Consider the following 27,817-nt stretch of genomic DNA (forward strand, 5'->3'; position numbering starts at 1 on the left):
TGGGGGGAAGAGAGAGAGCGAGAGACTGGGGGAGAAGAGAGAGAGAGAGACTGAGGGGAGAAGAGAGAGACTGGGGGAGAAGAGAGAGAGAGAGACGGGGAGAGAGAGAGAGAGAGAGAGACTGGGGGGGAGAGAGTGAGACTGGGGGAGAGAGAGAGGGAGAGAGAGACTGGGGGAGAGAAAGAGAATGGGGGAAGAAGAGAGAGAGAGACTGGGGGGGAGAAAAGAGAGAGACGGGGGGAGAGAGAGAGAGAGACTGGGGGAGAGAGAGAGAGAGAGACTGGGGGGGAGAGAGAGAGACTGGGGGAGAGAGAGAGAGACGGGGGGAGAGAGAGAGAGAGAGACTGGGGGAGAGAGAGAGAGAGAGACTGGGGGAGAGAGAGAGAGAGAGACTGGGGGAGAGAGAGAGAGACTGGGGAGAGAGAGGGAGACTGGGGGAGAGAGAGAGAGAGAGACTGGGGGAGAAGAGAGAGGGAGAGACTGGGGGGAGAAGAGAGAGAGAGAGAGACTGGGGGAGAGAGAGGGGGGAGAGAAAGAGGGGAGAGAGAGAGAGAGGGGGGAGAGAGAGTGAGGGAGGGGGCAGAGAGAGAGGGGGAGAGAGAGAGGGGGAGGGAGGGAGCAGAGAGAGAGGGGGAGAGAGAGAGGGGGAGGGAGGGGGCAGAGAGAGAGGGGGAGGGAGGGGGCAGAGAGAGAGGGGAAGAGAGAGGGGGAGAGAGGGGAGAGAGGGGGCAGAGAGAGAGAGAGGGGGGAGAGAGAGAGGGGGAGGGAGGGGGCAGTGAGAGAGGGGGAGGGAGGGGGCAGAGAGAGAGGGGGAGAGAGAGAGGGTGAGGCAGGTGGGTGAGAGAGGGGGAGAGAGAGAGGGTGAGGCAGGGGGAGAGAGAGGGGGAGAGGGGTGAGAGGAGGGGGGAGAGGAGAGAGGGGAGGGTGGAGAGGGGAGGGGAGAGGGGAGGGTGGAGAGGGGAGGGGGGAGAGGGGAGGGAGGGGGGTGGGGGGAGAGGGGAGGGGGGCAGAGAGAGAGACAGAGGGAAGGAGAGAGAGAGGGCGAGTGGCCCGCGGCCGCAAATGGAGCCAAGCCCCGGGAACGGGCGTGAGCCGGCTTGAGGCTGTGAGAGACGGCCGGGCCCGGTTGCCGGGGTAACCCTTCCCCCCCTTCCGAGCCCCACTCTCCGCCCTCCTGAGCCCCGCCCTCCCGAGCCCTGGCCCCCCGCCCGGGCCGGCTTCAAGACCACCGATTGCGGCTGGGTCTGCGCTGGAGCCAAGCCCCGGGAACGGGCGTGAGCCGGCTTGAGGCTGTGAGAGAGGGCCGGGCCCGGTTGCCGGGGTAACCCTTCCCCCCCCTTCCCGCCCTCCCGAGCACCGCCCTCCCGAGCACCGGCCCCCCGCCCGAACCGGCTTCAAGACTGCCGATTGCGGCTGGGCCTGCGTGTCGCGCGGGGAAGAGTGAGAGAGACGCCGCCGCTCATCAGCGCCTCAGAGCCGGCCGGTGCGTGACCTAGCGCGTGAGGTCTGGCCGGACTCAGGTCACGCTCCGGGCCGACGTTGACGCGCGCGCTCGGGCCGACGTTGACGCGCGCGCTCGGGCCGACGTTGACGCGCGCGCTGACTCCCGCCCCGCCCGCCTTTACTAAGATGGCGGCAATGGCTACGCTCGCCTCAGTCCCGCGCCACCAGCCTTTAGAAAGATGGCGGCGATCGTGGGCCGCTTGTTGAGCGGGACGGGAGGTGCCTAGCTCGGGCGTGGCTGGGCAACAGAGGCCCAGGCTTCGAGGCCTGCAAAAACGGTGAAAGGTAGGAAAATTATTGCGGTTAGAGAAAAGATTTACAAATTAATTAACTTTTTTTAAAAACAATTTGTGTTTTAAAAGCAACTTTTTTTTTTGCTGGAAATCTAGATTTGAAAAGAAACACGCAGAAAGTGGGAAGAAGAAATGAAGAGTTTGGAATCAAGATGGCGGCCACTCACCTCAGCTCAGAAGGATTAGGCCCGCCCACACACGCACCGATTGGTCAACCGCCAGGTCACTGAGCTGTAGGATTGGTCAATCGTAACGTCACTTGACTCTAGGATGGCCCGCCCGCACGCGCAATGAATCCGCCCCCGTGACGCAGCGATTGGTCGACCGTCGCGTCGCTCGACTGTACGATTGGTCAACCTTGACGTCACTCGATGCTAATGAGCGGATAATGAGCGGAATTTTGAATGTTTTTTGTATACCGTCGGCACAATTTTTGTCTGACCGAAAAGTAAATACGCTTATGACCATTCCGGAATCGTAAGCTTTCTTTTGATGCAACGCATGTGTAGGTATGCTCTATAACTTTTGAGTGTATAGCGGACAGACAGACAGGCAGATGGAAGGACAGACAGACAGACAGAAGAGCTTTTTATATATATAGACTAGCTGGAGTGCCCGGCGGTGCCGAGGGTTTTTTGAGGGCATGCTGTTGTTGGAAGAGAGAGAGCGACTGGGGGAAAGAGGGAGAGCGACTGGGGGGAAGAGAGAGAGCGACTGGGGGGAAGAGAGAGAGCGACTGGGGGGAAGAGAGAGAGCGAGAGACTGGGGGGAAGAGAGAGAGCGAGAGTAAAGGATAGCAAACTGAGAAAAACCTTGACAATGTACAGACTTAGTGAACATAGCCTGGCGATCGAAAAAGGTAGACACAGGCAGACCCGGCTACCAAGAGAGGACAGGATATGCTCTCACTGCAGTCAGGGAGTGGTGGAGACAGAGATGCACTTCCTCACAGCTTGTTGAAAATATCAGGGCATAAGGGAGAATTTCTACCCAAAATTCACAAAAATATGCCCAGAATTCAGAAATTTGAATGACGACCAAAAACTCCCATACCTACTAGGGGAAGAGAGAAATTGTGTAACCTTAGTGGCACACTACGTTACAGCTTGCCATAAACAGAGGGACAACCACTAAATATAAGAAAAGAGTATATACAAATTATATGAATGTATATTTATACACTCAGGGATATATCTGTTTGTACACTGTATGGATAGATCTGTATTTTTGTGTACAACCATGAATGTTTTTCGATGCTTTGGCAACATAAGATGTACCTTGTCATGCCAATAAAGCGATTTGAATTGAATTGATTTGAATTGACTGGGGGGAAGAGAGACTGGGGGGAGAGAGAGACTGGGGGGAGAGAGAGACTGGGGGGAGAGAGAGAGGGGGGGAGAGAGAGGGGGAGAGAGAGTGAGGGGGAGAGAGAGAGGGTGAGGGAGGGGGGAGAGAGAGAGGGGGAGGGAGGGGTGAGAGAGAGAGGGGAGGGAGGGGGAGAGAGGGAGGGGGAGAGAGAGAGGGGGAGGGAGGGGGGAGAGAGGGGAGGGAGGGGAGAGAGAGAGAGGGGGGAGAGAGAAAGGGGGAGGGAGGGGGGAGAGAGAGAGGAGGAGGGAGGGGGGAGAGAGAGGGGGAGGGAGGGGAGAGAGAGAGGGGGAGGGAATGGAGAGAGAAAGGGGGAGGGAGGGGAGAGAGAGAGGGGGAAGGAGGGGGCAGAGAGAGAGGGGGAGGGAGGGGGCAGAGAGAGAGGGGGAGGGAGGGGGCAGAGAGAGGGGGAGAGAGAGAGGGGGAGGGAGGGGGCAGAGAGAGAGAGGGGGAGGGAGGGGGCAGAGAGAGGGGGAGGGAGGGGGCAGAGAGAGAGGGGAGAGAGAGAGGGGGAGGGAGGGGGCAGAGAGAGAGGGGGAGAGAGAGAGGGGGAGGGAGGGGGCAGAGAGGGAGGGGGGGAGAGGGTGAGGCAGGTGGGAGAGAGAGGGGGAGAGGGGAGAGAGGAGGGTGGAGAGGTTAGAGAAAAGATTTACAAATGAATTAAGTTTTTTAAAAAACAATTTGTGTTTTAAAAGCAACTTTTTTTTTGCTGGAAATCTAGATTTGGAAAGAAACACGCAGAAAGTGGGAAAAAGAAATGAAGAGTTTGGAATCAAGATGGCGGCCACTCACCTCAGCTCAGAAGGATTAGGCCCGCCCACACACGCACCGATTGGTCAACTGTCAGGTCACTGAACTGTAGGATTGGTCAATCGTCACGTCACTCGACTCTAGGATGGCCCGCCCGCACGCGCAATGAACCCGCCCCCGTGATGCAGCAATTGGTCGACCGTCGCGTCGCTCGACTGTACGATTGGTCAACCTTGATGTCACTCGATGCTAATGAGCGGATAATGAGCGGAATTTTGAAAGTTTTTTATATACCGTTGGCACAATTTTTGTCTGACCGAAAAGTAAATATGCTTATGACCATTCCGGAATCGTAAGCTTTCTTTTGATGTAATGCATGTGTAGGTATGCTCTATAACTTTTGAGTGTATAGCGGACAGACAGACAGACAGACGGAAGGACAGACAGAAGAGCTATTTTATATATATAAGATAGATTTTAAAAATGTGATGTTTTTAAAAAATTTATTTGAAGGTTTAGTGCTATTTTGGGGCCATAGTATTTATAAGTCTTGACAGCACTTCCTGTCAGACTTATGAATGGAGCATTCCCTGCTCCGATTGGCTGCCCATGGCCCACGTGATCCCAGGGGACGCATCGAACTAACTGCGCCCCTGGGATACGCGAGCACTATGTGCCGGCAGCTGGACCAGGCCCCGGATCGGAATTCCACGGGGCCCTACAGCTCAATGGCCGGCGCGTAAGGTAAGTGCAGGTCGGGGGCTTGCACCCGCGGGAAGCCCCCGACCCGAATTTCTGGGCCAATATTGTAAGAGCTTCTACAAGCATGTAAAAAGGAAGAGAGTAGCAAAAGTAAGCGTTGGTCCCTTAGAGGCTGAGACAGTGAAAATTATAATGGGGAATAAGGAAATGGCAGAGACTTTAAACAAATATTTTGGGCAAAATTTTCATTCAGGAGTCGGGTGGGAGGTGGGACTACAACTTTCGGGGTTGTAGTCCCGCCTCCATCGAGATGCGGCCAACCCACGCGATTTTAACTTGATTGACCTTGTTGAGCCTACCCAGCGGGCTCAGCAGGCCAATTAAGGGCCACCCGGCAACAGGTGATGTCACAGAATGAAATTTCATCTGTCAAGAGGTTTTGACAGATGAAATATCAGTGTTTCACAGCTCTTTGAAGCTGTCAAACACTGACAGTCTTACTTCTAACATGAGTCCTTCTCCACAGACTCAGTTAGAAATCTCTCCTGCACAGAAAGCTGCAGGTTGTCACTTTTGACAGTTTGCAGCCATTCTGCTTTCTGTGCCGGTGAGATGAGGGACTCCCAAGACCTAAAGGAAGGAAGGCTGAAAAGGTAAGAAAATGTATGTAAAACTTATTTAATCACTTTAGACACACCAAATACACTTACCTTTGCACTCATGCACACATCACTCACCTGAACACCGACATCTCAACCCCTCCAAGTCCTTCAACCCGATGGCCCGCCTCCTCTAACTTGGCGTGGTTCGGAGCCATCGGGAATCCCACACTGCAACCTTAAAAATAGGGATTAGGCTAAAAACTGCCCGTTAACTACCTGTTAACAGGCAGTTAATTGGCACTAATCCCTTCCCGCCTCGGGTAGGCAGATCCCAGTGTGGGGCAGGTACCCGCCTCCTTTGAAACTGGCATGGACACGGGTTTGGGTGCGGGATGGGGTCGGGACTCCTGATTTCGGGATTTTAACCCCCCCCCCACGCCTCCAATCCTGACTCCACGGCCCAATGAAAATCCTGCCCTTTGTGTCTGTCTTCACAGTAGAAGACACAAAAAGCATATCAAAAATAGTGGGGAACCAAGGGACTAATGAGAGTGAGGCACTTAAAGTAATTAAGATCAGTAGAGAAAAAGTACTTGAGAAACTAATGGGACTAAAAGCCAACAAATCCCCTGGACTTGATGGCCTGCATCCTAGGGTTCTAAAAGAGGTGGCTGCAGAGATAGTGGATGCATTGGTTGTGAGCTTCCAAAATTCCCTCGATTCTAGAACATTTTCAGACGATTGGAAGGTAGTAAATGTAACCCTGCTATTCAAGAAAGAAAGTAGAAAGAAAACAGGGAACTACAGGCCAGTTAGCCTAACATCAGTTATCGGGAAAATGCTGGAATCCATTAGTAAGGAAGTGGTAACAGGGCATTTAGAAAATCATCATATTAGGCAGGGTCAACATGGTTTTATGAAAGGGAAATCATGTTTAACAAATTTATTAGAGTTTTTTGAGGATGTAACTAGCAGGGGAGATAAAGGAGAACCAGTGGATGTAGTATATTTGGATTTCTAAAAGGCATTCGATAAGATGCCACATAAAAGATTGTTATGCAAGATAAGGGCTCACGGGGTTGGGGGTAATATATTAGCATGAATAGAGGATTGGTTAATGGACAGAAAACAGAGTAGGGATAAATGGGTAATTTTCTGGCTGACAGGCTGTAACTAATGGGGTGCTGCAAGGATCAGTACTTGAGCCTCAGCTACTTAACATTTATATTAATGACTTAGATGAAGGGACCGAGTGTAATGAATCCAAGTTTGCTGACAATACAAAGCTAGGTGGGAAAGTAAGCTGTGAGGAGAACATAAAGAGCCTGCAAAGGGATATAGACAGGTTAAGTGAGTGGGCAATCAGGTGGCAGATGGAGTATAATGTGGGGAAATGTGAGATTATTCACTTTGGTAGGAAGAATAGAAAAACAGAATATTTTTTAAATGGTGAGAAACTATTAAATGTTGGTGCTCAGAGACATTTGGGTGTCCTCGTACAGGAAACACAGTTAGCACACAGGTACAGCAAGCATTTAGGAAGGCAAATGGCATGTTGGCCTTTATTGCAAGGGGGTTGGAGTACAAGAGTAAGGAAGTCTTGCTCCAATTGTGCAGGGCCTTGGTGAGCCCACACCTGGAGTACTGTGCACAGTTTTGGTCTCTTTATCTGAGGAAGGATATACTTGCCTTGGAGGCGGTGCAACAAAGGTTCACTAGATTGATTCCTGGGATGAGAGGGGCTGTCCTATGATGAGAGATTGTGTAGATTGGGCCTATACTCTCTGGAGTTTAGAAGAATGAGAGGTGATCTCAGTGAAACACATAAGATTCTGAGGGGGCTTGACAGGGTAGATGCTGAGATCTCATTTCCCCTGGCTGGAGAGTCTAGAACTAGGGGGCATAGTCTCAGGATAAGGGTCAGCCATTTAAGACTGAGATGAGGAGGAATTTCTTCACTCAGAGGTTTGTGAATCTTTGGAATTCTCTACCTCAAAGGGCTATGGCTGCTGAATCGTTGAGTATATTCAAGTCTGAGATCACTAGATTTTTGGACTCTAGAGGAATCAAGGGATATGGAGATTGGGCGGGAAAGTGGAGCTGAGGGCGAAGATCAGCCATGAACTTAATGGCGGAGTAGGCTTGAAGGGCCGTATGGCCTACTCCTGCTCCTAATTCTTATGTTCTAAGAAAGGCAGAGGCCAGAGGAAATGCAAGAAAATGGGAGATGGAAAGCATGGAAAACCTAGGGACCAAGAATGAAATTGAAACAGATTTGAAAATGAAGATATAACCAATGTCTGAAGTCAATAAATCAATATTCAGACCAGAGGCTGCAGGTTGCTTAGGAGAAGGATATTGTTCTTAAAGCTTGAATTGAGTTTCATAGGAACTGTATACAAGGCCAATGACAGAGAGGTCAGAGTAGGAATGGAAGGGGGAGTTGAAGTGGCAAGCCACAGATATTTTGGGATCATACCTGAACAGAATTGAGGTGTTCGGCAAAACGGTTACCTAATTTGCATGTGACGTCTTCAATGTAGAGGAGACCGCACCATGAGCTGTAAATACAGTATACTAGATCGGGTCCCTCATTGGTGATGTGGGAAGAGGTATATGGGCAGGTGTTGCGTCTCCTAGATTTTAAAGGGAAGGTGCCAGGGAACGGATAGCTGGAAGTAGGGATGGTGGAAGAGTGAACCAGGGTGTCACAGGGAACAGTTCCTCCAGAAAGTGGAGGAGAAGCTATGTTTGGTAGTGGGATCATGCTTAGTTGGTGAGCAAAGGATTGATATGTTGCCTGCAGCATTATTATTTACCAACTTAGGAAGCAAGCAAGCAACCTGTTCCCAGATTTTTGCCAATGCTGCTGTTGAGCCAGCTGTCTGAAGATGCATGCGTGGCTTGAATTGGCTCACCCTCCAATTTTCTATTGTTTGAACTAATGCTTTGTTTTCATTCTCTATCTCTTAGACAGTCAAGCTGAGACTTATGAGAGCTTATGAAGAAGATCATGCAATACTTATCAGTCGTAATCTTGACTAATATGTTGCCTATTTATAAAAAGGAAAGAAACTCCAAATGCTGGAAGCTGAAATAAAAATAGAAAATACTAGAAATACACAGGTCAATCAGCCTCTGAAAAGAGAATAGATAAGTTAACATTTCAAGTGTATACCCCTCAGTAGAACTGAACACTTAATAAGATTGAAAAAATAGAAAGCAAAAGGGATGGGGAAGAAATAATAGTTACTCAAGTCCCAGAGAGGGAGTTAAAGGGCTGAATGGCCTGCGAACTGCTTAATAGAAAACTGTTAAATAATCTTGTTTACTTAATTCATTGGCCTAGAAAATGTCCTAACATGGGGTTGTCACAATACAGTTTAGCAATATGCACTCCGTTCATAGAAAAAACTACAAGTCACATAGCATTACTTATTATGCAGATTAAAAACAACTGCAATCCATACTTAGTCTCATAGTTCCACAAGCGTATAGATCGATCTACAGAGCTGGTGACAATGAGGGGTTTTCGAATGCAGATATCCAGACCCGTGATTACATTGGAGTGGAAGGATTGGGAGAGAAGTTCAAACTGTGCCAGGTCACCCTGTTAAAAATGCCACAAAATAGATTTTAAAATATGCAGATCAAAAGAATAAGCATATCGTCAAACATCACTGCAACGGACAGGATGTGAATCATGTAGCAGAATTACCATTGTTGGGTTAGAGTTTAAAATGATTAAATTAATACAATCCAGTCCTGAGCTATGTTAAAACTATCAAGTCAATGAATTTCGGCATTATTATACAATCTTGCAACTCTTGAACAAAGACTCATGGTTTGTGTTAGATTTAGTCTTGACCTTGTGCTGCAGATTTCGGTTTGTCAAGTGCTCATTTTATGCCAACCTTGCAGTTATTCTTGAGCTGCTCACTCAGTGCTCACCTTACTCATTTCAGCAGAAGCTAACGTGATGCTATACAGTTGATTCTTATTCGTGCTAGCAATTAGGGTCTCCTCTGAGGGGCTGAGACATAGAGTTACAATCTCCTGCTGTTCTGCTTGGGTTGGATCTGTGCTGAACGGATCCTGCGGAATCTGAAGAGCAACATAGAATAGGATTTCAGACAACAAGGTGGTATTGAAGAGCTGGGGACAAGGGAGACCTTACATATTTAAATCTTGTTCCAAAAAATATAGAAAATGACACTGATCAACAGTAAAGGAAAACATCACCTCTAGTGTCTCCTGCGGGCAGGTGGAGATGGAAGGCGGTAAACGGGGTCTTTTTGGGAGGTGGGGTAAACTTGCTTCTGGTGATGGAAGACCGGAACTGAGTTACCTTCCATGGCAGTGTCATGCCAGAACCTAATGGATCCATGACACTGTTAAGGACTGTCCATCTAGCCTAGCTCATTAATGGGGCCTGGAGTGGTAGACCCATCTCTGGAGACTAGGGGGGAGAAATTCGGTATCGCCCCATTTGGGGCGCAATTATCCGCCGGGCGCAATGATTAGCGCCCGGCGCAAGTTATTGCTGCCGACTGCAAAATTTGCCTCTCTCGCCCCTGGAGGTGATTGGAGCGCTAAATCAGGCACTTCCCACCTGTCTTAAGGCGCAAAAGCCAAGGAGCGAGGCGCTAACTCACAGCGCTGGCGAAGCTCATGTGATTTCAGTCAGCAATGGAACACAGACACACTGGCACCGGCCAATTCTTAAAGGGGAGTTCTGATGAATGGTCATCGACCTGAAACGTTAACTCGGTTTCTCTCTTCACAGATGCTGCTTGACCTGCTGAGTTTCTCCAGCATTTTCTGTTTTTATCTTAAAGGGGAGGGTTTATCTTGGTCCCCATCTACATCCTGTTCATTGCAGCCTTGAGTCTCGGCCTGGAGAGACCTGTACATCAAATCTGCTGGAAAGAACAATGGAGAGACCCAGGGAAAGAGCTCAGCGTGCAGCCCCCACAGTCTCTTCTAAATCGATACAAGGAAGGGCAAATCAAAACCAACCTGCAAAGTGCTGTTCAGTACCCAAAACTCCTTCACACAGTGTAGAATCTCTCCAGAAGTCTCTCTCTCTCTCTCTCTCTCAGAATGCATGGTGCAAAAATGTCACCAGCAAAAAAAGGCAGGAAGCGGTCGCCTTTAAAAAGCGCTCCCCCAGTCCCTTCCTGACTGCAAAATGCTCCCCTCAACCTGTTGTTGCTAGCGGCAGGTGTTAAGGCAGGGGGCGCCATTCAATTTCCAGTCTGGGGCGCTACCGGGGCGTTGCGCACTCGACTGACGTCACGATTTGCCGGCGCAGGAGATCGTGGCGGTAGTGTTTAGCGCCGCTGCAAAATGTCTGGTCAATTTTGCGAGAGGCGCAGATATCGCCTCGCCCGGGTGCTAGTTGGTTTGCGCCCTCTTAAGGCGCTAACGGGTGGCGCTGCCAACTGAATTTTTCCCCCTAGGCCTTTTCCCACTTGGCTCCAAATAACTTTGAAAGTCAATGTCCTAATCAAAGGGCGGTTCTAGCTGAACAAGCACCAGAAATTTACCAATGCTGTGTACTGATAAGCAGTGTGCTTTTAACTGGTTAAACTCCAGCAATATTCCTGGGCACACTTAAGTCATTAACCCTTACCTGCTGCCAAACTATGCCTAAACTTGCTGCAACAAGGCAAGTGAGGTATTCCCCAATGGATACAGTGCAGCTTCCTTTTTGGGCAAGTGTAAACTTTACCTGTAGGAATTTCTCAGTAGCTAGATTTAAGACTCTTAGGGCTAGAAATTCATTCTAGCCAAGGAATGTGCAGTGTCAGTAGAAAAGTTGGAGAATTAGTGCCAGGTGCAAATGCTTTAGACTGCATGCAAAATTCATGCTCACTGCTCAATAAAATGAGCAGAACAAGGAGAAGGAGCTGGGGGACTGAACCAGGTGTGCTCATGGCAAATCCATGCCCCAGGGAGAGAGCCCGCAGATTCTCTGATGAAGCATTGGAGGCATTGGTTTTCGCTGTGGAGAGACGGAGGGCGGTGCTTTACCCGGCAAGTGGCAGGAGGCCCTTGCCACAAGTCTTTTGCACCATGTGGAGGGAGGTAGCGCAGCACATCTCGGGCAGCACTGTGGTCCCCAGGACGCACACACAGTGCAGGAAGAAATTTAACGATCTCACTCGGGTGGTCAGGGTGAGTGAATGCTTCAACAAATGCTACATACCACCATCTGTACCACAATCTTCACACACTGCCCAAAGCACCACACCCCCAGCACTCACCCACCAACAATCTCTACCTACCAACGCTCACACTCACACCTTGCACACAATGACAGCTATTCAACTATGGCAGGCACATCACCCAAACACATTGCTTCACACTCACTCACACACTTTCCTTTCTCTTGCAGGCCAAGGTGGCTCACAGCAGGAGGGAGCAGGAGCGCACAGGCGGGGGACAAGCCAACACCCAACCACTGTCTGCGCTGGAGAATCGAGCGCTGCAAATCATTGGATGCCAGGTAGTGGGTGCCATGGCCAATGGCAATGTTGACCCCCTTGGGGACAACAATGGTATGTTCAACCCTACTCTTTCTTCTCATATCCCACTCCCCCTCACCCCAGAAACGTTTCGCACTTTACAGCCCCTCACCCCACAAACGTTTCGCACTTTACAGCTAATCAGGCTGTATGCATGCGTTTCTCCCTTCCTGCCCCCCACCCCTCACCTTAACTCTTGTGCCCTTATGCTTTCAGATAATGAGCAAGCACCTGAGCAGCCTGTCCCTGAGGGCACTGCAGAGAGCGAAGCGGAAGAAGAGGAGGGGGAAGAACACACCGCACCACTGCATGTCTCACCCGCAGACACCAGTTCAGATACTGGCACTACACATTCTTTAGAGGCTAGTATAGTAGCAGGATCTGCACAGGGTGAGGCACTGGGGACGAGTGGGCTGCAGCAAGGTCAGGGGGAAAGGGTAGCTCGGGGGCTAGCTCCCCGGAAGGCGAGTTCTGCTGCACAGGACTCAGATGAGGACCTCGATGGGGAGGCCTTTAGAAGAAGGGTGATGAGCATGCACACGGAGATGCACACGGCAATGGCAAGGGTGCCCGGGAGCCTCTCCGCAATGGTAAGAAGCGTGGAGGAGTCCGCCTCCAACATTGCACAAGGCTCTGTGCACACCATGGAGCCCATCATTTCCAGTCTGGAAAGGATGGTAGACTCCCAGATAGATCGCGGTGACCAGAACTGATGTCGCGTGTGATGAGCGATCTGGCAGCTGCCATTGCAGCACGGGGATAGCGATGCAACGTCTTAGTGCTGTAATGCAGTCTATGCTCGGTGGCATCCAATTTCGGACTGCTCTCATGCAGTCTCAGCTTGATGCCACACAAGCTCTGACTGCTGCCATCGTGGCTGGGGCTTTCATGGTGTTGCAGTAGGCCTGCAATCTGTGCTCCAACAGATTGCAAGGGATGCTGAGGTGCTACCCCGGGGGAGTGGCAGTGGGTCAGTGGAGCAGGAACCCGCTGTCCTCTCTCAGGATGACAGCATTCCCGCATCCACAGCTGGCACTCCGCCATTGCCCTCGTCACTGCCTGTCATCCAGCCAGCCCAGACTGCTGTCACCCATACGGAGGTGCTGCAGTCTGCAGCCGGGTCTTCCAGGTCCAGAGCTGGTCGAGGACATCCTGCAAGGCCATCTGAAATCTCCCACATGGACATTCAGCAGCCTTCCATCAGCCCTGCTGCAGCCGCTGGGCCAACACTTTGTAGGAGCACTAGAGTAGGCAAAGGCACAGTAACAACAGGCACTAAGGGATTGCACAAGGGTGAATAGTTAATATTTTTGGTGTAAATATGTGTTCACTGATTTTTGATAAATTTATTAATTCAGTTTGGATTCTTTTGTGGTGTGTCTCATTTCAACTTTGCGCTGTGATATGGCCTGCGACAGGGATGAAATGATGGGGATGTGGTGAGCAATGGGGATATGGAGTTAAATTCATTCGAACAGCAGTCTGATGAGGCGGTCACGGACCGCCCTACTGGAAGGCCAATTGAGTGGCTGCCTCCTCCCTCGCTCCTGTTCCTCCTCCTCCTCCTCCTCCTCCTCATTGTCCTCCTCGTCTTCCTCTTCCTCTTCATGCTCCTCCTCTCCCTCTTCCTCCTCCTGAGGTGGGCCCGCAATCCCTGGTGGCAAGAGCTGGGCCCTCATGATGGCCAAGTTGTGGAGCATGCAGCAGACCACCACGAAATGGGACACCAGCTCAGCCGAGTACTGGAGGGCTTCTCCTGAGCGGTCAAGGCAGCGTAACCTTTACTTCAGCAGGCCGATGGTCTGCTCGATGATGATCCTGGTGGCAGCATGGCTCTCATTATATGAGTGCTGGGCAGCAGTGATGGGGTTGCGAAGGGGTGTCATGAGCCAGCTGGAGAATGGAAAGACCTGGGGCTAAAAATTGAGTAGCGCCCCAATTGGGGCGTTAACTTCGCCGGGGCACTAAAAGTAGTGTCCCGGAAAAATTAGCACCCCCGTGCCGGAAATTGAGTGGTTGCGCCCCAAGAGGGAAGCAGGGCACTACTGGAAGTGCCCCGCATCCCTCTTGGGGCGCTGTGAGTCAATATTGCGGCGTTATGTGGCGCTGCGGCACGTCGCGCCGCGGTATTGCAGGCCTTCCTCCCCATCTTAAAGGGGAGGGGCCTTGCGCAGCGCGACCCGGGGCCCAGCTGGGCCCCCGGGGATCGGGAGTGCAGGCAAAAGAGCCCGGCACTCAAGAGAAGTGCCGGGCTCTTGGAGCGCAGCCAGTACTCCGCAGGGTAGGAGGGGGGGGGCATTTCAGGAGGTCTGGGACGGGAGCGCAGGCAGGTGCTGGCAGGCGGCCAGCAACAAAAATGGCCGCCCCGCACCTCGCCTTTAAATTGCACCTCCCCGGCTGCAGGTACGCCTCCCTGACCCCGTCGGACATAGCGTCTGGCGGTAAGTCAGGGGGTGCTCCTGAAGATCATGGCCGGGGCGTGAACGGGGCACTGCGCACGCCAATGACGTCATCGCCAGTGGCGCAGCGCCGTAGGGTGCTACCGGTTAGCACCACCACTAACCTCCCGCTGAATTTTGCAGGAGGCGTGGGCAGTGCCGTGCCTGGGCACTAGTTGCGTTGCGTCCCGTTAGTGCCCTCTTAAGGCGCTAACGGGAGGCGCAACCAACTGAATTTTTCTCCCTGGTCTCTGAGCAGCCAACCATGAGCTTGATGTGGTGGCTGGAAGAGTGCTGGCACACCCGTCTGGCACAGGATGAAGGCATCATGGCTGCTGCCAGGATAGCGGGCATTGGCGGTGAGGATTCGCTGTGCCAGGTCGCACACCAGCTGCACATTAAGTGAGCGGTAGCCTTTGCGGTTACGGAAGATCTCAGGATTGTTATGCAGTGCCCGCAAAGCCATGTGGGTGCAGTCAATGGCATCCTGCACCATGGGGAATCCTGACATTGCACGCTCACTGACGTCATAATCTCCGGGGCGCTAACGGGGTGCAAAGCAACTAGTGCCCAGGCGCAGCACCGCCAACTCCTCCCACGGAATTCAGCGGGAGGTTAGCGGCGTCGGTAGGCAGTAGCGCCCCGCGGCACTGCACCTCTGGCGATGACATCATCGCCATGCGCAGCGCCCTGCTTGCATCCCGGCCGCAAACTTGACTCGCACCCTCTGACCTACCGCCGGACGCTATGTCTGACAGCGTCAGGGGGGCAATCTTGCCGCCGAGGCGGCGATAATTAAAGGGCAGGTGCCGGGCGGCCATTTTTTTTGGGCCGCTTGCCAGCACCTGCCCCCTCTGGTCTCCTGCTGCAGGGTGCCGGCCGCCATCAGTCAGCCCGGCACTCCTCTTGAGTGCTGGGCTCTTTTGCCAGCACCTCGCTCCCTGGTGGCCCTGCAGGGCGCCGGTGCACGCTGCGCTAGGCCTCTCACCTTTAATCAGGGGAGGGAGGCCTGCAGAACCGCTGCGCTACGTGCCGGAGTGTGTGGTGCGGCTGCACGTAGCGCCACGATATTCCCTGGGAGCGCCCCAAGAGTGCCTCCTGCCTGGGGCGCTACCATTGAATTTCGGGCGCGGGGGCACTAACTTTCTCGGGCGCTAAGTAGCGAAGTTAGTGCCCCAAAGGGGGTGGAAGTGAATTTTTCCCCCTTTATCACTATCCACATGGATGCTATTTTGATTTTGTTGATGGCTGCGTCACTTATTTCTACTGCCATTATGTTATCCTTAATAAGTACAGCTACTCCACCACCCCTTTTTCCCTCTCTATCTTTTCTAAATATGTTATACCCTGCAATGTTTAATTCCCAGTCCTGATTTTTCTGCAGCCATGTCTCAGTAATCCCTACTATGTCTGGTTCCTCGCAACGCATGATTGCCTCCAGCTCCCCTGTTTTATTACGGACACTGAGTGCATTGCTGTACAGACAGTTTAACTCATTTTTAATAGCAGTTCCTTTCACTTTATTCTTAACCATCTTTTTACACTCCTGTTCGATAACTCCATTTATTCCTGGGCCATCAATATCCTCCCTTACTTTACTCTTTCCTATACTCTCCTGTTTTGTTTATATTTAGGCTGGTTTCATATCTTGTAGATCACTCCCCCATCTTACTAGTTTAAAGCCTTTGCCACCTCCCTATTTACCCTTTACGTTAGGACACGGGTCCCATCCCCGGTTCAGGTGGATCCTGTCCCATCGGTACAGCTCCTTCCTGTCGCAGAACTGGTGCCAGTATCCCATGAAAAGAAACCCCTCTTTCCCACACTAGCCCTTTAGCCACATATTAATTTTCCTGATCTGACTGCTTCTATGGCAATTTGCAAATGGCTTGGGCAATAATCCAGAGATTATTACCATCGAGGTCCTGCTTTTTAATTTAGCTCTTAACTCCTGATACTCCTTCAGCAGGACCTCCTATGTTGTTTATTCCGATATGGACAAACACAACTGGATTTCCTCCTCCCTTTCCAAATTCCTCTCCAGACGCCTCGAGATATCCCTTACCCTGGTAGACAACACGCCCTTCGGGATTCTCGTTCTTGGCTGCAGAGGACGCTATCTATACCCCTAACTATAGAATCCCCTATCACTACCACATTTCTATTCTGCTCTTCCCCCCCTTGGACAGCCTTCTGAGCCACGGTGCCTTGGTCTGCATTGTGGCTGTCCTCCCTGCAGTCTTTCTCCTTGTCCTCACAGGTAGTGAGTACATCGTACCTGTTGGACAGGACCAGTGTCTGCGGGACTTCCTTCTCAACCTCCCCTAAGTCCCCGCTACCCGTCTCCCTAACAGTCACACTCCACCCCTTCCTGAACCTGTACTTTCCTCTGGGGTGTGACTGTATTCTGGATAAGAACATAAGAAATAGGAGCAGGAGTAGGCCAATCGGCCCCTCGAGCCTGCTCCGCCATTCAATAAGATCATGGCTGATCTGATACTAACCGCCAATCTACTATCACAGAACCATCTCCTGAATCTAACAGAATTAGACACATGAAATAGGAGCAGGATCAGGCTACACGGCCCCTGGGCCCGCCCCGCTACCCACAGGGCCATGTCCGATCCGAACCTAGACTCATGTCCAAATTCCTGCCCGCTCCCCGTAACCCTTAATTCCCTTTGCTTCTAGGAAACTGTCTATTTCTGTTTTAAATTTATGTAATGATGTAGCTTCGACAGCTTTTTGGGGCAGCATATTCCATGGACCTACCACCCTCTGAGTGAAGTAGTTCCTCTTCATCTCAGTTTTGAAAGAGCAGCCCCTTATTCTAAGACTATGCCCCCTAGTTCTAGTTTCACCCATCATCGGGAACATCCTCCCCGCATCCACCCGATCCAACCCCTTCACAATCTTATATGTTTCAATAAGATCGCCTCTCATTCTTCTGAACTCCAATGAGTAGAGTCCCAATCTACTCAACCTCTCCTCATATGTCCATCCCCTCATCCCCAGGATTAACCGAGTGAACCTTCTTTGTGCTGACTCGAGAGCAAGTATGTCTTTTCTTAAGTATGGACACCAAAACTGTATTCAGTATTCCAGGTGTGGTCTCACCAATACCTTGTACAACTGAAGCAATACCTCCCTATTTTTATATTCTATCCCCCTAGCAATGAAAGCCAACATTCCATTGGCCTTCTTAATCACTTGCTGCACCTGCATACTAACCTTTTGAGTTTCGTGCACCAGGACCCCCAGATCCCTTTGTACTTCAGTACTTTCCAGTTTCTTGCCATTAAGATAATAACTTGCTCTACAATTTTTCCTGCCAAATTGCATAACCTCACACTTTCCAGTATTGTATTCCATCTGCCAAATCTCTGCCCACTTACTTAGCCTGTCTATGTCCCCTTGCAGGTTTTTTATGTCCTCCTCACTCACTACTTTCCCTCCCATCTTAGTATCATCTGCAAACTTTGATATGTTACACTCGGTCCCCTCCTCCAAATCGTTAATATAGATTGTAAAGAGTTGGGGACCCAGCACTGACCCCTGCGGAACACCACTAGTTACTGATTGCCAGTCTGAGAATGAACCATTTATCCCAACTCTCTGCCTTCTGTTAGATAGCCAATCCTCTATCCACGCCAGAATATTGCCCCCAATCCCGTGATTTTTTACCTTAAGCAATAATCTTTTGTGTGGCACCTTGTCAAATGCCTTTTGGAAGTCTAAATACACTACGTCCACTGGTTCCCCTTTATCCACCCTATATGTTACTTCCTCAAAGAACTCCAGCAAATTTGTCAAACATGACTTCCCCTTCATAAAACCATGCTGACTTTGTCCTATTAAATTATGAGTATCCAAATGTCCTGTTACTGTCTCCAAAATTTTACCTACCACAGATGTTAGGCTAACTGGTCTATAGTTTCCAGCCTTCTGTCTACTGCCCTTTTTAAATAAGGGTGTTACATTAGCAGTTTTCCAGTCTGCCGGGACCTTTGCTGAGTCCAGGGAGTTTTGGAAAATTATTACTAATGCATCCACAATCCCTACCGCCACTTCCCTCAAGACCCTAGGATGTAAGCCATCAGGTCCAGGTGATTTATCCACCTTGAGTCCCATTATTTTACCGAGTACCACTTCCTTAGTGATTTTGATCGTGTTTAGCTCCTACCCCCCTATAGCCCCCTGTTTGTCCAGTGTTGGGATATTCTTAGTGTCCTCTACTGTAAAGACTGATACAAAATATTCATTCAGTGTTTTTGCCATCTCCATATTTCCCACCATTAATTTCCTGGTCTCATCCTCTAAGGGACCAACATTTACTTTAGCCACCCTTTTTCTTTTTATATAACTATAAAAACTCTTACTATCTGTTTTTATATTTTTTGCTAATTTACTTTCATAATCCATCTTCCCTTTCTTAATCAATCTTTTTGTTATTTTTTGCTGTCTTTTAAAGTTTTCCCAATCCTCTATCCTCCCACTAGATTTGGCTACCTTATATGCCCTTGTTTTTAGTCAAATACTATCCTTAATTTCTTTACTTAGCCACGGATGGCTGTCTTTTCTTTTACACCCTTTTCTTCTCAGTGGAATATATATTTTTTGGAAGTTGTAAAATAACTCCTTAAATGTACACCACTGATCATGTATCGTCTTACCCTTTAATCTATTTTCCCAATCCACTCTACTCAATTCCGCTCTCATACCTTCATAGTCTCCTTTATTCAAGCTTAGCACGCTTGTTTGAGATCCAACCTTCTCACCCTCTAATTGAATATGGAATTCAACCATGTTATGGTCACTCATTCCAAGGGGATCCTTTACTAGGACATTTTTAAATAATCCTCTCTCGTTACACAGGACCAGATCTAAGGTTGCTTGCCCCCTGGTCGGTTCAGTTACATACTGCTCAAGAAACCCATCCCTAACACACTCAATGAACTTGTAGTGTATGTACCTTTAAGACAGAACTACTTTTACAGCTCCTGTATACTGTAGTACCGGCAGTGACCACACCTGTATATAAGCTTTGCGCATGCCTCTGTACCCCCAGTCTTGAGACTACCCTCCTCCAGTAAATACCTGTTTATTGTTAAGTTACAGCATCCGTGTGGTTATTGAAAAAGAGCATACTCTCAGAATCACGGATCTAACAGTGGCGACGAGTGTCGATTCGAATCTACCTGCAACTCTGCATTTCCCTTCGAGGATTCGCTCCGGGAGGGCGGTGTAAGAAAGTCGAGGCCAGGAACACGGGCGTCGACCACGAGCAACCGCCCAGTCGTCCGGCAGAGAGTGAACATCGCAGGGGAGGCTGTGGAGAGCCGGGCTTGGTTCCCCAGCCACGACGATCAGCAAGAGACTGACGACAGGTCCAGCGCAGACCCTTCCCGGACAGTGGCGGCTGGAGCCGACCAACGGCGGAGAGAAAGCCGAGCAGCGTCGACGGAGTAAGACAGAGGGTGAAGCGCACAGGGCGCAGCCGGAATTGAAAACCGAGCGGCGTCGAGAGAGAAAAAAAAAAAACGGAGAGAGAGAGGGTAAAGCAACAGCCGGGTTCAGGACCGAGCGGCGTCGAGAAAAAAAAAAAAAGAACGCGCAGAGCACAGCCAGGGCTCAAGGGCTGAACAGTGTCCACGGGGAGAAGAAGGGAGAGCGCGGGAGACGCCATTGAGCCGCGGAGAAGAAGGAAGAGCGCGGGAGACGCCATTTTTAGAAGCCGCAGCGGAGAAGAAGGGCGAGCGCGGGAAGGAAGGAAAGCGCGGGAGACGCCATTTTGTGCCAGCGGAGAAGAAGGGGAAGCGAGGGAGACGCCATTTTTGACAGTTAAATCACACCCAGGGATGCCGAAGAGTGGCAGTATCTCTACGTTCGACAATGAAGTCGAAGATTGGGCGACATATGTGGAACGTATTGAGGTGTACTGCAGGGCGAATGAAGTGCCAGATGCTAGGAAAACACTGGTTTTGTTAAATTCCATGGGTGCAAAAACTTATGGGTTACTGCGAAATCTAATAACCCCAGAGAAGCCGGTGAACAAGAATTTCGAAAGCATAGTAGAAATCCTACAGGACCACTTAAACCCCACACCGCTGCTGATAGCAGAACGATTTAAGTTCCATAAAAGGAACCAACACAAAGACGAAAGCAATGCTGAGTACCTAACGGAACTGCGCAAGCTATCGAAACACTGCCAGTTTGGAGCGGGACTAGCAGATACGTTAAGGGACAAGTTTGTGTGTGGGCTACAAAGTGAAGGAACCCAGAAACAGCTTCTATCAGAAAAGGATCTTACGCTGGACAAGGCTTTCAGTATAGCAGTATCACACGAAGCAGCCGCAAGGGGCGCTGCAGAGATACAACGGAGACCGCAAGAATATGGCACCAATGAAATGTCCTATGGAACAGGGAAGTGCTATCGCTGCGGCAGAAAACACAGGACCAGAAGGATTGTTGGTTCAAGGACCAAGTGTGCAGACAGTGTGGAAAAGCAGGACACATAGCAAGAGTCTGCAGGTCTGGGAAGAAAACCAACAGTAAGAAATCTCCACAGGAGAAGTACAAAAAGGTACACCAGGTGACGGACAGTGGTTCAGACGAACAGAAAAGTGACACAGACTCCGGAAGCCAGAAGCTGGGTTGTCTGAAACTACATAAGGTAACCAAAATGGAGGATCACCAGACTATCTGGGTTACACTGAAGATAGACGGAGTCCAAGTGAAAATGGAATTGGACACAGGATCAGCCCTAACAGTCATAAACCAAAGGGACTACAAGCGGCTATTTTCACATATACCCTTGAAAGCTACAGAGATTGTCTTGAAGACGTACACGGGGCAAAAAGTCTACCCCAAAGGAAAAATAAGGGTGAAAGTGATATATAAAGGCCAGGAAATACCTAAAATGGATATATATGTAGTGCCAGATGGAGGACCACCACTGCTAGGACGTAAATGGATCCGGAAGATACAATTAGATTGGCATTCCATACAGGCACTGAAGGTTGAGGCCAAAAAGGATGACGACGTCACACCTGGACGACTGTCAAAAATGCTAACTGACGCAAAAGAAGTGTTCCAGGAGGGACTCGGAACACTAAAAGGCATAACAGCAACGATTAAAATAGAGGAAAATGCAAGCCCAAAGTTTCTTAAGGCCAGACCAGTGTCTTATGCGATCAGACCAGCTGTTGAAGCAGAGCTGGAAGGGTTGGAACGTTCAGGAGTACTGTCCAAAGTGGACTGGAGCGAGTGGGCTACACCCATCGTTCCTGTAATGAAGAGGTCGTTGAGTAATACGCCTGGGGAACCAAAGAAGGTCCGCATCTGTGGGGATTTTAAGGTGACAGTGAACCCAGTCCTTCACACGGTACAATATCCGCTTCCACGAATTGAGGATATTTTCGCCTCGCTATCTGGAGGTAAACGCTTCACCAAAATTGATCTAGCCCAGGTGTACTTGCAAATGGAGGTAGAAGAAGCTTCGAAACAATACCTTACGATTGACACTCATAAAGGTCTCTATCAATACAACCGGCTGGTGTTCGGGGTAGCCTCAGCTCCGGTTATCTGGCAAAGGGCGATGGATCAAGTCCTGCAAGGGATTCCAGGGACCCAGTGTTATTTGGACGACATCCTGGTCACGGGCGAAAATGACAGTGATCACCTCGCCAACTTGGAGAAAGTGCTCACTAGATTAAAGGAGTATGGGCTACGAGCTAATCACCACAAGTGCGAGTTTTTCCAGAAACAGATCTCGTCTTGTGGCCACGTCATCGATGAAGGGGGGTTACATAAGTCCCCTGAAAAGATTGAGGCAGTAGTCAAAGCCCCAGCACCGGAAAATGTGTCACAACTGAGGTCGTTCCTCGGGCTGGTAAACTACTACCACAAGTTCTTACCAAATTTGTCCACGGTATTACACCCACTGAACACCCTACTGCAAACAGGGGTACCATGGAAGTGGAATGACGAACGTAGACGAGCTTTCCAGAAGTGTAAAGAATTGATCACATCAAAAGAGGTGTTGGCCCATTTCAACCCAGCACTACCAATTCGTTTGGCATGTGATGCATCACCCTATGGTATTGGAACGGTGCTGTTGCACAAATTCCCAGACGGGTTGGAGAGGCCAGTAGCCTTTGCGTCAGCCGAGCGCAACTACGCCCAGATTGACAGGGAGGCCCTCAGCCTAGTATGGGGAGTAAAAAAATTCAACCACTATCTGCATGGGCAGAAGTTCACCTTGCTGACTGACCACCAACCACTTGTCTCCATCTTTAATCCTAAGAAGGGCGTTCCAGTGATGACTGCACAACGGTTACAAAGATGGTCCCTGTTTCTAGGGGCGAATCAATATGAAATAGAATATAAAGGCACGAAACAGCATGGGAACGCTGATGGGCTATCGCACCTGCCACTGCCTACGGCAGAGGAAGCACCAGCAGTGGACCCTATCGAGATATTTTATTCGTCGATAATTGAACGATTGCCAGTAACAAATGCGGATATAGAGGAGACCCGCAATGATCCGACGCTGTCATGGGTATATGAATTGACGGTGAGGGGATGGCCAACACATGGCGACTCACTGTTGCCAGCATTCTCATCCAGAAGAGAACAGCTGTCAGTATGCCAGGGGACAGTGATGTGTGGATCCAGAGTGGTGATTCCACCCAAGTTAAGGGAGAGTGCTAAATGAGCTACATGAAGGTCATCTGGGGGGAGTGAAAATGAAAAGCCTTGCTAGGGCTTGTGTGTGGTGGCCGGGAATCGATCAACAAATCGAAGACCTAACCAAGAGCTGCTCAGGATGCCAGAAGGTCCAAAATGCACCACCACATGCTCCTCTACACCCATGGGAGTGGCCCTCCTCTCCATGGCAACGGGTGCATATTGATTTCGCTGGTCCATTCATGGACTCAATGTTCTTAATAGCAGTGGATGCTCATTCGAAGTGGCCTAAGGTGATAAAAATGTCCTCAACCACTACAGAGAAAACAATTGCAGTCCTACGGACCATATTTGCCAGAAACGGGTTGCCAGAGCAGATTTGCTCTGATAATGGACCACAGTTTGTGTCCGAAGAATTTCGAAAATTTATGAGAACAAATGGGGTAAGGCATTACACATCCGCCCCGTATCACCCAGCCACAAATGGATTGGCTGAGAGGTTCGTACAAACCTTTAAGAAGGCGATAAAGGCCATGTGCGATGATGAAATTCCACTACAGCATAAGGTGGACAATTTCTTATTAGCCTACCGAAACGCGACACATGCAGTTACCAACCAGACCCCGGCCATGATGTTCTTTAACCGAAGATTGAGATCTCGTCTGGACTTGCTCAGACCAAATGTGCGAAGAAATGTTGAGGACAAACAATTCCAGCACATCAATGAGAAGCCGACAAGGAGCTTCAATGTAGGACAACCAGTCTTGGCCCGTGACTATCGAACAGAGAAATGGCAACCCGGAACGATATGCACAAGGCAGGGGCCATTAATGTACACAGTGGATGTCGGGGAGAACATTGTGAGACGCCACGTCGATCAGATCTTAGCATCACAGGAACGATTCAACCCCATGTCTCGAGTACCTGGGGATGAACCCGACATACCGGTAGCATCTACCTCAGAACCAGTAGCAGTGGAACCCGATGAACTACCCGATGAAAAGGGGCCAGAATCGCCTCTGCACCAAGAACAAGAACCTCAGGAAAGGCGCTATCCCGAAAGGGTCAGGAAGTCGCCCCAAAGACTGAATCTATAAATGGACTATTGTTGTTTAATGCACATGTTAAAGTGTTAATTGTTATTTGAATATTAGGGGTACTACTAATCTAAAAGGGGAGGAATTGGAGTGTATGTACCTTTAAGACAGAACTACTTTTACAGCTCCTGTATACTGTAGTACCGGCAGTGACCACACCTGTATATAAGCTTTGCGCATACCTCTGTACCCCCAGTCTTGAGACTACCCTCCTCCAGTAAATACCTGTTTATTCTTAAGTTACAGCATCCGTGTGGTTATTGAAAAACAGCATACTCTCAGAATCACGGATCTAACAGAACTCATCCTCAAGGCAGCCCTGCCCAATTTGATTTGTCCAATTAATATGATCGTTAAAATCCCCCATAATTATAGATGTTCCCTTATTACAAGCCTCAACTATTTCCTGATTGATACTCCGTCCAACAGAGTTGCAACTGTTCGGAGGCCTATAGATTACGCCCACTAGTGTTTTTTTCCCCTTATTATTCCTTATCTCCACCCAAACTGTTTCATTATCCTGATCTTTTGACCCAATATCATTTCTCTGTATTACAGTGATTCCTTCCTTTATTAACATAGCCACCCCACCTCCCCTTCCTTCCTGCCTGTCCTTCCTGATCGTTAAATAACCTGGTATGTTTAATTCCCAGGCATTGTCACCCTGCAGCCATGTTTCTGTAATGGCCACAAGATCATACCCATATGTAGTTATTTGTGCCATTAACTCTGTCCAGAAATTCCTCCCCCGCCTTATGTTTCAGAGTGTCTCTAACTCGCACTGCAGCTCAATGACTCTGAGCTGGAGTGACTGAAGGCAGATGCATTTCCTGCAGAGGTGGCTGTAGCCTAATTTCACAGCTTATAAAATATTCAGTATTTCTCTGCTTATAACATCATTGTACCTTTGGGTTACAATCTTGTCATTTACTTTCAGATACTTAGTATTCTATACAGATTGATATGATATAATCATTGACTAATCACAGCACAGAACTTTGACGGTCACATGATAGTCAGGATAAATATTTGCAAATAGATATCAGTTGAGCATCACTGAATAACAAGACTTTATGGCATTATGAAATGCTTCAATTCAAACTGACATCATTTTTCAGATGGTAAGGCCGGAATTTTAATCGGGAGGCAGGTTGGGAGCAGGGGGCCTAGGAATTGGTTGGGAAACCTGGGAGAACGGATTTGCCGCAGGACCTGCCGGATTTTAAAGATCTGTTTCCCACTCACAGCCAGCCAGATTGAGAGGCTCGCTGGCTGCGAGTGGTTAGACCTGCAGCACTAAGCCGCAGAGAGGAGAAAGGGAGGGATCGGATGGGGGCCAGGGGTGGGGAGGGTGGGCGGTGGTCGGGGGCCGGAGGCGCATCGGCGGGGGGGGGGGGAAAGGGAGGGAAGCATGGATCGGGGCTGGAGCTTCAGTCGGCAGGGAAGGGGCAGGGTGAGGGTTAGGTGGTGAAAAGAGAGGATCGGAGCCCGAGCAATGGGGGTGAGAAAAGAATGGATCGGGGCTGGAAAATCGGGGAGGAGCGAAGCATGGATCAGGGCCAGAGCATTGGTGGGGTAGAGGGGGATGGAAAACAGAGGATCGGGGCTGCTCTGAGGATCATCGGTGGGGGAGCGGGAGGAAGCATTGGGGCTGGCCTGAGGATCATCGGTGGGAGGTGGGGCAAGGGTCTCCGATTGCGGGGTGTGGGTTAGGCAGGGCTGCTGGATCCAGGAGGTAAGTGTAAAGGCACTTACCTCCTGGATCCAGAAGTCCTTGCCTTACTTTAGCTGGCAGGTTCTCCGAGGCCTGGGAAACCCAACCAGCCACAGTTAAAGATGAAATGGTGGTTAAATCTGAGCCACGCTGGCCTCATTATAATATTTAAATGGGTGACCCACTTCCTGGGAGCAGGTTGGCTGCCTTCCCCCACCGTACCACCCCCCCCCCGCCCCTCCGGCCACCTCCGTTAAAACCGGAAGTGGGCATGTTGTGGTCGGGATCAATTTTTTAACACTTTAACCTCCCACCCAACACCAACCTACCTGTTTTTTGGGGGGTTAATGTTTCCATTGTAGTTTCAAATATTCACTAGAATGGATTTAAAAAACACTAACTTGTTGCCGTATGGTTTACATGATGGCAGTGGGTATAATTGTTGTCATTATTTATCCATACCTAATCATGGCTACTATAAATGGGTATCTTATATTTCCATTTCAAATTTACACTGTTAACTTCTAAAATGTAGTCCCCGCTGGAATAAGCAGGGGACCAATGCCTCAGAATCTGCTCAGCACAGCAGCCAATTGTTGCTTTAGACACTCTTGACAAGCATTATTTAACTGCTTCAGTCTCATTTAGTGTGGGACTCACCTTAATCACCCTGGTTTTCTTGAAGGTATCCTTCTCTTCTCCTTTTTCAAACATATAGACAATAGCAGGCCCAGCAGAGCACATAAACCCTTTGGAATAAATTGCTAGCGCTGTAATCTTGGGATGAGGATTTGTAGGTGCAGGCATGTGGCTCATGGAGATAGTGGTTCTGAAAGATAGTAACACCAATGACACTACTTAACATAATTTATTCCATAATAATAGTTCTAATACACTACTTAAACCAATGGAGAATCTATATGCAATAGGAACACTGAATTGCTAATGATAAATGTATTGTTTGACTCAATTTGCTTAAAATACTTGATACAAGAAACTGATCTATTAAATACACAAGTTAATTCCAGAAGCTCCGCATGTCCTCCCAGCTGAATTAACTTTAATTGCAAGCTCATCTATTAAAATTAATTTACACTGAAATAGTAGCCATTTCTACTAGGTATACACTGTGCCTTCAGTTACTTTGATAGTGTGAAGTGCCATTTCACATCAATTAATGTTAATCCACTATTTACTTGACTTTCACACATCAGCACTCTGTTGGCAAGCCAATTTATATCTGTAACAGGCTGCCAAGAAGGAAATGTGTGCAGTAACAAGATGATTTCCTCCCAAGCTTGATTAAGCATAAGGCAGCACAAGCTTCAAGTGGAGCTGCAATAAAAAGGGGATAGAGCTAATAACATAGTGCATAATTTGTGTGTTATACAGGGAGGAAAGGGATGGAAATGAAAGTGGGAGATAAATGGATGTCAATAGAGGAAACATGGAAATGGATGGAGGAGAATGAAAGGGGCAGAAGCTGGGACCAGCACCTTTTTTTTTATTCGTTCCTAGGATGCGGGCGTCGCTGGCAATGCCAACATTATTGCCCATCCCTAATTACCCTTGAGAAGGTGGTGGTGAACTGCCTTCTTGAACTGCTGCAGTCCATGTGGTGAAGGCACTCCAACAGTGCTGTTCCAGAGGGAGTTCCAGGATTTTGACCTAGCGACGATGAAGGATCGGCGATGTACTTCAAGTCAGGATGGTGTGTAACTTGGAGGGAAACTTGCAGGTGATGGTGTTCCCATGAGCCTGTTGCTCTTGTCCTTCTAGGTGGTAGAGGTTGTGGGTTTGGGAGGTGCTGCCGAAGACTTTAGGGGAGGGGCATGGATAAAAAGAGGGAACTAGCTATTGCTGGTGTGTTGTGGTGGAAGAGGAATAAGAATTGTAATGTCCGTGTGTAATTGAGACACGGACTGCAGAAGTTGATTATAACAGGTGTTTACTGAATGGAGACAAAACTGGAACTACTATACAAAGTTACTGCAGAGGCTTATATACAGGGGTGGTCACTACTGGTACTGCAGTATACAGGGGCTGCAGGATACAGTTCCTTCTTCAAGGTACATACACTACAATTCCTCCCCTTTTAGCTAAACAGTACATAACATTCGATTAATAATTAAATA

General features: G+C 49.3%; 1 protein-coding gene across 1 annotated transcript in view; it reads right to left on the minus strand.

Moving 5' to 3' along the window:
- Positions 1 to 27,817, minus strand: part of cfap57 (cilia and flagella associated protein 57) — a 131,186-nt gene that overhangs the window by 76,573 nt on the left and 26,796 nt on the right. The window contains exons 4-6 of the mRNA XM_085983245.1: positions 26,343 to 26,511; positions 9,167 to 9,319; positions 8,686 to 8,825 (exon numbers count right to left, since the gene is read on the minus strand). Of these exons, the coding sequence (XP_085839371.1) occupies positions 8,686 to 8,825; positions 9,167 to 9,319; positions 26,343 to 26,511 (462 nt within the window). The remainder of the gene's footprint in view (positions 1 to 8,685; positions 8,826 to 9,166; positions 9,320 to 26,342; positions 26,512 to 27,817) is intronic.

Source organism: Somniosus microcephalus, chromosome 3, assembly GCF_052327205.1.
Source record: "Somniosus microcephalus isolate GS21.2 chromosome 3, FLI_Smic_1.0, whole genome shotgun sequence".
NCBI classification, from domain to species: domain Eukaryota; kingdom Metazoa; phylum Chordata; class Chondrichthyes; order Squaliformes; family Somniosidae; genus Somniosus; species Somniosus microcephalus.